Below are 11,582 nucleotides of genomic sequence, written 5' to 3'. Positions count from 1 at the left end.
AAAATTTTAAAAAAAAAAAAAAAAAAAAAAAATGAAAAAAATGAAAAAAAAATGAAAACAAATAACAAATTACAAAAACAAAAACAAAAACAAAAATATTGATGAGAGAAATGAGAAAATAATATAAGGATAAAATAATGATAAAAACAAAACAAGAAAAAAGGTATAAATAACAAAAATACATATTATTATAATGTAAAAAAAAAAAAAAAAAAAAAAAATTAAATTTATTAAATACGTTTAAAAAAAAAATAAAATAATATATAAAGACAAAATATATTAAACAAAAATCTTTACACATAACATTGGTATATATATATTACAAATAATCAATAAAATATTATTACTAATATAATAGTTAATTAGAAAATGATACCATTTATATATAACTTGTAAATCAATTAAAAGAAAGGTATTATATATATATCTTAATATGTACCATTTTTAATCTTTTTTTTTTTTTTTTTTTTTTTTTTTCATATTATTTAATTTTATTATGAAACAATAAATAAATAAGTAAATAAATAAGTATATAAATAAATAAATAAATATATATATATATATATATATTTTTCTTGATAAAAATTAACTTCTGTTACTATGTTTGTTAAAAAATTGCAAACCTATAATCTTAATTTTATTTAATTTCCTCTTACTTTTTTTTTCAGTCACACTATTATTTATATTATTGGTTTCATTTGAATTATTTTGTAAGAAATTCATATTTTTTTTATTTTCGTTAATTAATTCATCATCATTAATATTTGTCACATTACCAGTAGACGATGATACACGACTAAAAAAACTTACTTTATTCTGAAATTCATTATTGTTTAAATGATTATTTAAATTTTCATCTTCATATTTATATTCTTCATAAAGCTTATCATATGATTTTTTAGAGAACTTTGTACTAATAGATGTACTAGAATTATTTTTAGATTTCGAAAAAGCATAATCAAATCTTTTAGGTAAAATTGATTTAATACTAATACTAGATTTTTTTGTACTTATATTACCATCAGAATTAATACTATTTAAACTATTAATATTATTATTATTATTATTTTTATTATCATTATTGTTATGTTCATTTTTCACATCCACATTTAGGTTTTCTCCATAATTTATATTAGCTATATTATTAAATTCATTTTTTGTTTTATATTCATTGCAATCTAAACTTAAATTTTTCAAATAACTTTTTTTATCATATTCTAGTTTCTCATACTTATCTATTTCATCATGGAATAAACTTTTAGTTGCTTTAATTTTACAGTATGAATTTGTTTTTCCTTTTATATCTTTTTTATTTATGTTTTTATGAATATTTTTTGAAATTGTATCTCCTTTATCTGATAATTTTTTAACATTGCTATCAAAAATAGATGCACAACTATTGTAAATATTTATTTCAACCATTTTTGCATCATTTAAATTTGCATCTTTTTTAATACCATCAAGATTATTATTGTCTCTTGTATCTTTAATTTCATGTTTTTTATTATTTACTCTAGAAATGTAAACATTTGATATAGATGTTTTGCGTTCTTTTATACAGTTATTATTAGTATAATTATTAAGTAATTTATTTTTATTTAAATTATTGATATTTTCTTCATCAATGTTAAATGATGAACTATCATATGTTGAATTTAGTGTTATAGAATTTCTATGACAAACGCTACTATTATTATTATACTGACTTGATTCCTTTGTACATATTATAGATTCTATATATTTAAAATAATCATGCATTGATTTAAAATTAGATTTAATAATAAGATGATTTACTAAAAAAGGAAACCGATTTGTTAAATAGTTTATAGTTATATTTGATAAAAATAAATATTTTATTTTAAAAAGCCATTTGTGGAAACTTTCAATATTAACAATATATTTATTTTTTGAATTAATATATTTATTATTCTTTAGAAAGCTATTGTTGATAATATAATATTCTACATTGGCTACTGAATTAATAAAACTTTTATTTAAAAAAAGATCTTTTTTGCTTAAATTTTTTTTTTTTTTTTTTTTTTTATTATTGTTGCAATAATATTCTTCATTTAAAAGATTACTGTGCTGTTTCATTAATTCTTTATTATCATTTTCTATTAATTTTAAGTGCATAGAATAACCTGTAGTTAAAATTTCATATATTTTTTTATTTACCTTATTAAAAATGTCTAAATGAATATCTTTCTTTTTTTCTTTTTTCCCTCTCTCTTCATCTTTTTTTAATACATAACAGTTGGGATAAAAAGAAAATGGATAATACATATTATTTTTTATTTCTTGAATACCTCCATATTTTTTTTCTAATTGTGTTTCTAATATTTCTTCTTTTAAATATGTTGAATAATTATTATCTAAAATTTTTAACTTTTTTGTCATATAATTTGGTGCAAAGCTTAAAAATGACTTTCCAAATGTCTTGAATAATTTGGGAGCATCTATTATATACATCCTGAATAGCCTACACCTATATTTTGAGTTCATAGTCTCAATTAATTTCATAAATGTAGACATTGGAAATTTTGATATAGATATACCTGAACAGTCAATTATTGATATATAATTTTCTATTTTTCCTGGTATACATAAATATTTTAAAAAAAATTCAAAACAAAAAAAAAACAAATTTATTAATTTTTCAACATTTAATAATTCCACATTTAATAAATTTATTATCAATATGGGTCTACACTTTTTATCTCTTCCATGCCAATACATAACCCCCTTATTTATATAATCAATTACATCTTTTTCTTTTATTGGCAATATATTAGAAACTCTGAATTCATAATTACTTTTAATTAAATCTAATGCTTTTGCGAAATCAAATTGTGCCGAATACAAATATCGTAAGCATTCATTTTCAAAATATGTTTTATTTATTTTTAATGATTTATTTTTACAATATTTTTTAAATTCACATATAGCTATTTCCTCTTCCGTACTAATAAAAGTGTTATGAAAAATATATCTTAAATTTAAATTTTTATCATATACATCCTCTTTATTTGGTTCAAAAAAAAATACATTTTCATCTATAGTATATTCATTTACATTTTTTTCAATAACCACCTTTCCTCTCGATAATTCCATAGTACAAAAAGATCAGAAAAAAAATTTTTTATAACAAAATTTTTTTTTTCGTTTTAGAAGGTGTGTTATCCTTTTATTTATTTATTTTTATTTTTTTTTTTTTTTGTAATATTAATTGAAATTCTAATAATTTTTTTTTTTTTTTTCCAAACTTCTACAATAATTGCATTAATAATAAAATTTAACAAATATTTTTTTGATTATATTAAAATTTATCACATTTTTTTTTTCATTTAAAAATACATAATATTTTTAGTTCCACCATATGATTTTCTTTACTAATAACAATATTTAGGTTTAATAAGATATGAAATATTTATAAATCATGTATTATATATCTTTGAAAAATAAAGAAAACAAAATTATATTTTTACAACATAACAATTTTGCAATTATATATATGTATATATATATATATATATATATATTATCCTTGTTTTCATATATTTTAAGACATTTTATCTATTATTAGGATAATCATTAATTAAATTTTATTATTACTAATTATTATTACTAATATTAATTATTATTACTAATATTATTACTATTATCTACTAACAATTATTTATTGCTTAATTTTTAATATTTTTTTTAACTAAAAATAAATTTTAATATATTAAGGTGAAGAAAATAAAATAATAAATATATATTTTTTTTTAAACAAAGTTTATTATATATGTTAATTAATGTGTTATTAAAAAAATAAAATCCATAATTTTTTTTTAATTGATTCATGCAGGTGTACACAAAAATATTATTTCTTCAAATTATACTTCAACACTTTAAGTTAAATAAATATAAATATTTGGGGACAATAAAAAAAAAAATTTCCATATATAAATATATATATATAAATTCAAATATTTATAAATTTTAAATAATATAACATGAATATTTTTTTTAAGTTGTCTAAATTAAAGAAGATGAATGAATTCATAAAATGATAATAAATTATTTATTATAAACAATTAAAAGAAAAAAATGAATAAAAAAAAATTTTTTTTTATGAACACATAAATTTAAACAAATATCTTTGATTCGTTTACTACATAAAAGTTATAAGAGAATTTATTTAAATTAAAACACACAATATATATAATTAAAGTCTTTTTTTCTAAGTGTTAATATTTTATAAAAAAAAAAAAAAATTACATAATTTCATTAATAGTAACATTAAAAAATACAAAAACGCTGTTTAGTTCCTTAATGTTGTAATATTAAACATTATAAATTAAAAATATGTTTGGATATTGTTAAAAAATGCACGAATTCAATTAATTTTTTTATAAAATATAAAATTGCTTAAATAAAATAAATATATATATACATATAATTACACATAGCTAAAAATAAGAAAGTAAACTTTTTTTTTTTTCATAAATGTATAAAAAAAAAAAAAAATAATTATAATAATAAAAAATTTTAGTAAAATTTAAATATGAAAAACAAATGTAACAATGTGTATATTTAATTAATATGTCAATTATTTTTTTTTAATTTTATTTACTTTTTTCCTTTATATTATAATTATAATTTAGATCATAGCTCATTAAAAATAATTTTGCTATTCGAATTATCTTTCTATTTCCTCCCTTGATTTTGATGAAGTTTTTATATAAAAAATGAGAATATACGCAAAATATTTTTTGTTTTTCTTTTTAATTTCACAGGTAAATGAAAAATATTCAATGAATTTTAAAACTTTTTTATAAATTTAAAACATTTTGCATGTACCTGTATAGTATATATATTTATACATATTTGTTTTACATTAAAAAAAAATGAATTAAAAAATAATGTAAAATAAAAACATATAACTTAAGAAAATATGAATATATTTATATGAGATTGACTTTTTTAAAAGAAAAGAAAAGAACAAAATAAATAAATTTGTATATCTTATTTATATACTATATATACATAATTGTGTAATATATTTTCTCATATTTTGTTTACTCGAGAGTGTGTATATATATGGCTGTTAAAAAAAATAATTAAAGAATTATTTATCCTTTTAACATTAAATATTAAAATGAAATAAAGAAATAAAAATAAATAGAAAATGAAATAGATATATTTTATTTATGAGAAATCAAAGTATAATGCCTTCAAGAAGATTGTAACTTTTAATATTTATGCATTTCCATATTATTTTTATTCTCTTTTTGTTTTAAAAATATATATAAATATGAATTAAATTGTAAAAATATGAATAGGTATATAGCAAAAAATATGGGTTTGTTAAGAACAATTTACAAAGAACTACAAAGAATATTTTTAGAAATGTTAGGTTGTACGATAGCTATAATTCAAATCAATTAAAAAATTATTGCGAAGTAAGGGAAAAAAAAAAAAATTTATATATTTTCATATATTTAAATAATATATATATATATATATATGTATATTTATACACGTTATAGACATCAAGAGTTGTGTGTACAGGATTAGGAGTTGTAACTGGTGTTGGAATAGGAATTGAAAAATTTTGGAATAATTTAATAAGTGGATATAATTCAATTGATAAAATTTCGAAGTTTGATGTAACAGGTATGGCATGTGGAATAGGGAGTGAGATTAATAAAAATGATTTTAACCCTTCTGATTTTTACACCAACAAAAAAGATGTTAATAGAAATGATGATTGTACACATTATGCTGTTGCTGCAACAAGGATGGCGATAGACGATGCAAACCTTGATTTAAAAAAGATTGATAGTGATAAAGTAGGAACAATAATTGGAAGTGGTATTGGTGGGTTATTTTTTTTAGAAAAAGAAATGAAAACATTGTATGAAAAAGGTCACAAAAGAATCACTCCATATTTAATACCAGCAATGATAGCTAATACTCCTTCAGGTTTTGTATCTATTGAAAACAATTTAAGAGGTATATCTCTTGGAATGCTAAGTGCTTGTGCAACTTCAGGTAATACAATTGGAGAAGCATATAGATATATAAAATATAAAGAGTATGATGTTATGATATGTGGTGGAACTGAAGCAAGCATTACTCCTATCAGTTTTGCAGGATTTAATGCGTTGAGAGCTTTGTGTATTGGATATAATGATAATCCAAAAAAGGGATGTAGGCCTTTTGATTTAAAAAGAAGTGGATTTGTAATGGGAGAAGGTTCTGGTATTTTAATTCTAGAATCTTATGAGCATGCTATTAAAAGAAATGCTAAAATTTATGGAGAAATTTTAGCATATGCTTCTGAAAGTGATGCTTATCACATAACTGCTCCAGAACCTAGTGGAAGGGGTTTAACGAATTCAATTAAAAAAGTATTAAGAAATGGAAACATAAATATATCTGATGTAAAATATGTTAATGCACATGGAACATCTACTAATTTAAATGACAAAATTGAAACGACGGTTTTAAAAAATGTTTTTAAAGATCATGCATATAAATTACATATATCATCCACTAAAAGTATGACTGGTCATTGTATTGGGGCTGCTGGTGCCATTGAATCTATTGCTTGCTTAAAAGCTATGCAAACAAATATTATTCCACCAACCATTAACTATGAAAATAAAGATCCTGAATGTGATTTAAATTATACACCCAATAAAAGTGTTCATTCAAAAGAAGATATAGATATTTCATTAAATACAAATTTAGGTTTTGGTGGTCACAATACAGCTTTATTATTTAAGAAAATTACTAAATAAAATTTTTACGCATTTTTTATTATTTTAATAAGTGGCAGTACATTTTTTTTTTTTTGATTATTAATAATGTTTTATTAATATTTAATACTTAATATTTATAATTTTAAATTTTAATTTTGAGAATTTAATAATACATATATATATATTTAATTTTTAATAAAACAAATTTTTTTTTTATTTTTATAAATTATATAGTTTATTTTAAATAAGAAGTTGTTATATTTGTTATGACTATTCATACAATTATCACACTTTTAAAAATTAATGTTTAAATTCATGAGATTAATTTTTTTTCATATCCTTTATTCTATTTATATTATTAAAATATCCTTTCACATTACTTAAAAATTTTATTAATAATATTGATTTATTTTTTCATTTACTTTTTATAGATATATAATCTCATCTTTTTAATGTTATATATATGCAATTTACATGAATTTAATGAAAATTTTTTTTTAAAATATATTTTTAATTCATTTATTTCATATAAATTATTTTATTTACGATAATTTTATTGAATTTTCAATTCTACAGTAATTAAAAGAATCTGTCAAAAATATATAAATTTAATTTTTTTATAGATTATTCGTATAAAAAACAAAAAGAGAAATACATTTTACTTGTCATAATAAGGATACATCATTTATTATACCTAATTTTGGTTTCTTTATAAAATGAATTAACACAAATTTTCTTATATAAATTTAAAATTTATTAAATAAAAAAAAAAAAAAATAAAATAAAGTGTTTCTGCATATCAATTATATATGAGGATAATTAAAAAAAAAAAAAAAAAATGTTACGGTTTTTATGAAAAAATTATATTATTAATGGATAGGATATGTTTTTTTTGAAGAATTTCAATGCTTTGAATTTTTTATATAATTACAAAAAAAGTTAAAAGTATTAACAAAGTATATAAATATTCATGAAGTTTTTATATGAAACTTTAAAAAAATTAACATGAGAACAAAATGATATATTATTATCTATTTTGTTAAAAAGCTATTTTATATACTAAATGAAAAAAAAAATAGTAAAAATTTATTTATATATTTGTATATTGATCTAAAAAAAAAAAAAAAATGAAAAAGATAAAATTAAATGTAACAAGAGAAGAAGATAACTTACAGAGCAATATATATTACGTATGTGAAAAAAATATATTGATATCACAGTTAAATTTGACTATTAATTATGATGAAAATCATTTAACCGATGAAGAAGTCATAGAAAAAGATAATTCAATGTATTTGAATTATGACAAAAATAAGGCAAATGAAGAAAAAAAAAAGAATATAAATATAAAAATTTCATATAGTGATGAATTAAACAATTTATATTTTAACAATGTATTAAATAATATTTATGATTACATTTTTGAATATAAAACAAATAACTTAAATATAAATAAAAATCATAGTTGGTATATATTTATAAATATATATATATATGAGTATACACCTTATATATATGATCATATATGTAATGTAATAAATGTGCATTTGTCTTTATTATTAATCCCGTTTTGTTTCTACGATTTTGACTGTAAGTGGTACAGAAGTGTAGAAAATTATGAAGAATTATATAAATTGTTATCTTATAACGTTTCAGCTAACTCTAATAAAACAGAAGATGGAGATAAACAAACTACATATTTAAAGGAAAAATCAAAATTGGAAATATATGAAAAAGACTCAAAAAGTGAGAAAGATGAAATGGAATCATATGATGTTTTAATTTTAGATAAACACGAACAAAATAAAAATATAATTATCAATCAATTAGAAAACAATAATTTTGATTTATTTGTTGAGATTAAAAATAATAATTCAAGTGGTTTATTTAAAAGATTATTAATTGAATACATCCCAATTTTAACGACTATAAATGTAGATGATCAATTTGTGTATGTAATTAAATTTATTGATTTTAGAGACTTTCTGTTAAATACTCAAAACAGAAATGATAATATTTACAATAATATTATTGAAACATATAAATTCTTAAATTTTACTCAATTCACAAAATTTGAAATGAACAATATTAATAATGATAAGAAATTTGAATTAGATGAAAATTATTATTTTCTTTTTAATGCTAATAATACAAGCATAGATAAAGATAATGTTTTGAAAGATTCTAAATCAATTATTCAATTTTATTATAATTTCATTTTAAATTATTGTTTGAATTATTTTGTTGACAATTATTTAAATTAAAAATTATTGATTACAATAGATAACTGATAAAAAGATTACATTTTTATTAATTGTTTGAATAATATTTTGTTTTGTTTTTTAATATTTCTTCAGAAATTTCCCACAATTCCTATAAATGAAAATAAATATAAATATTTATATAAGTGTATATAATTTTTTGTAAAGTAATGTATTACTTTATTTTTTTTCTTTTAATTATTAAATATATATATATATATATATATATATATATTTAAATTATTATAAAAATTATGTAATATTAACATTTCAAACACATAAACATTTTTTATTTATTAAAGATATATTTCGAAACATGTTTTTGAAAAATGTAAATCTATTTTTTTTATTTTTAATATATAACCTCTGATTTTTTTTGGTTATTTGCATAAGTTCTAATGTAATCTACTTTGCAATCTGAGTAATAACATCCTTTTGCTAATTCTTCTCTATCTAATAAGCATACATATCTATACGAAAAGATATATATATATTATAATATGTAAAATACAAATACATTATTTAAGAAAAAAGTTTTTATATAAATATATATATAATAATTATTATTTAAAAGAAAAAAAATTAATTTACAGAATGCTTTGAGCTCCTTGTAAAGGTGTTTTGTTAAAAAAAATATCTGTACATAATGGTCGAAAACAAAAATGTTCATTTCTGAAAATATCAGTTTTAACTAAACCTGGGTTTATTGACACTGAGCAAGCCTTTGTTTCTTCATTTTCTAATCTAAATGAATAATTATATGATTTTGACAATTTTTTAAGAATAAATATATGATATATTTATTTTTTATTCAAACCTTTTTTGTAATTGTTGTGTAAAATAAAGCATGCATAATTTGGAAAAGGCATATTCTTTTCTATAAAGGAAACTCACTTTTATATTTTTTGTATTTTTTTCATAAATAAAGTCATAATTTATATCCTAAAAAATATATATATATAAATAATGTTAAAATGATAAACTAAAAATATCGTTTAGTAAATATTTAAAATAAAAAATAAAAAAAAATAAATAATACTCACCGATTCCTTTAACATACAATGAGCTATGCTACTTAAATTAACAATTAATGTATCAGATGATAAAATAAGTTCATACATTAATTTAGTTAAATAAAAGTGACCAAAATAGTTAATGAAAAACACTGATTCTAATTTATTAATATATTCAATTTTTTGATTCAAAAATCCTAAAAATATTTATTAAAAAAAAAAAAAAATAAATAATATAGATAATATTAAAAGTACAAAAACAATATATAAAAATAAATATATATAAAAAGAAGAAAAGTAAACAGTATAATACCAGCATTATTAACTATTATATCAATTTTGGAGAAATTCTTTAATATATACTTTGCACAGTTTTCTATACTTTCATAACTTCCTAAATCTAATTCAACACAGTGTATTTTAGCACTGTTTAAAAAACATATATATTTTTATATTATATCCTGTATTTACATGAATATATATATATATATATTTACTCTGGAAAAGTTGTCATTAAATCTGTACGAACTAATTCCATATATTTCAATGATCTGCAAGCTAAAATAATTTCACATCCAAATTTTAAAAATTCTTTAACTGCTGCAAGACCTATTCCTTTATATCCACCTAAATAAAAAAGTTATAAGAAAAAAAAAAAAAAATAATAAATAAATGTAATTAATAACAAAAATAAAGAGAAAATAATATTTAGACATTTTATTTTTACCAGTAACTAAAATACGTTTTCCTTTTAATTTATTTTTATTTATTAAAACATCCTTTATTGTACCACCGATATTTTTTTTACGTAAAATATAATAATATGTAATAATAATTATTATATTTGTAATATATTCATAAAATTTATTATAAACAGAAGAAATATTAGAATAATTTTTAAAAACTAAATATAGAAGAGCTTTATAAAATGGTAAAAACCTGATTAAACAATGTATAATAAAAGAGAATACAGAAATCAATTAAAAAATAAATTTAAATAATTAAATGTAAAATATATCACCATATAATTCCTGAGATAAATATAAAAATAATAGATCTCTTTAATGATGGATCAGTGAAAATAACACCAAGAAATGATTTTGATTTATTTCTTACCTCCATAATTAATAATATTATTAAATATATATACTAGTTTTTTTTTTGTATTTATATATATTTTAAGGATAAAAAAAAAAAATTGTATGAGATGAAAATTTTTTGTATATTTATTATCATTTAAATTGACAAATTTCCTTCTTTTTACTTTTTACAAATACAATATGATCAAAAATATTCTTTCAAATAAAGTTACACTGAATTTTTTATAAAGTTCTTAATTCTTATGTTAACACATTTAAATTAGCCCTTAAGTTTGTTTATATTATTTTTCTTTTTTTTTCTGCATGTGTGATTTAAATATAGTGAAATATATATTTATTTTTTATAAGAATAATTTATCTATCTTTTTTTTTTAAAAACAAATTTTATTTTAGTATATGTAGATCGTATATTTTTTTTTTATATTATTGTTTTTTTTTTTTTTTTTTTTTTTTTTT

General features: G+C 17.9%; 4 protein-coding genes across 4 annotated transcripts; 2 read left to right on the top strand and 2 right to left on the bottom strand.

The window, feature by feature from the left end:
- Positions 1-585: 585 nt before the first annotated feature.
- Positions 586-3,111, bottom strand: PGAL8A_00154900 (Sec14 domain containing protein; the record flags this gene model as incomplete). The annotated part of the gene is made up of 1 exon (XM_028675095.1): positions 586-3,111. The coding sequence occupies one exon, from the start codon at positions 3,109-3,111 to the stop codon at positions 586-588; it is 2,526 nt and encodes an 841-aa protein (XP_028526661.1).
- Positions 3,112-4,733: 1,622 nt separating this feature from the next.
- Positions 4,734-6,791, top strand: FabB/FabF (3-oxoacyl-acyl-carrier protein synthase I/II, putative; the record flags this gene model as incomplete). Its single annotated transcript, XM_028675094.1, has 3 exons — positions 4,734-4,781; positions 5,328-5,447; positions 5,535-6,791. The coding sequence occupies 3 exons, from the start codon at positions 4,734-4,736 to the stop codon at positions 6,789-6,791; spliced, it is 1,425 nt and encodes a 474-aa protein (XP_028526660.1).
- Positions 6,792-7,879: 1,088 nt separating this feature from the next.
- On the top strand, positions 7,880-9,016 carry PGAL8A_00154700 (conserved Plasmodium protein, unknown function; the record flags this gene model as incomplete). The annotated part of the gene is made up of 1 exon (XM_028675093.1): positions 7,880-9,016. One exon carries the CDS (start codon positions 7,880-7,882, stop codon positions 9,014-9,016), a length of 1,137 nt encoding a protein of 378 aa, XP_028526659.1.
- Positions 9,017-9,062: 46 nt separating this feature from the next.
- Positions 9,063-11,148, bottom strand: PGAL8A_00154600 (oxidoreductase, short-chain dehydrogenase family, putative; the record flags this gene model as incomplete). The annotated part of the gene is made up of 9 exons (XM_028675092.1): positions 9,063-9,125; positions 9,378-9,483; positions 9,605-9,757; positions 9,831-9,955; positions 10,057-10,223; positions 10,340-10,452; positions 10,524-10,653; positions 10,754-10,965; positions 11,048-11,148. The coding sequence occupies 9 exons, from the start codon at positions 11,146-11,148 to the stop codon at positions 9,063-9,065; spliced, it is 1,170 nt and encodes a 389-aa protein (XP_028526658.1).
- Positions 11,149-11,582: the final 434 nt, after the last annotated feature.

The sequence above is a fragment of the Plasmodium gallinaceum genome (genome assembly GCF_900005855.1).
Source record: "Plasmodium gallinaceum strain 8A genome assembly, contig: PGAL8A_v1_65, whole genome shotgun sequence".
NCBI classification, from domain to species: Eukaryota; Apicomplexa; class Aconoidasida; order Haemosporida; family Plasmodiidae; genus Plasmodium; species Plasmodium gallinaceum.
Note: the sequence above shows the minus strand (reverse complement) of the source record. Positions and strands in the feature narration are given on the sequence as shown.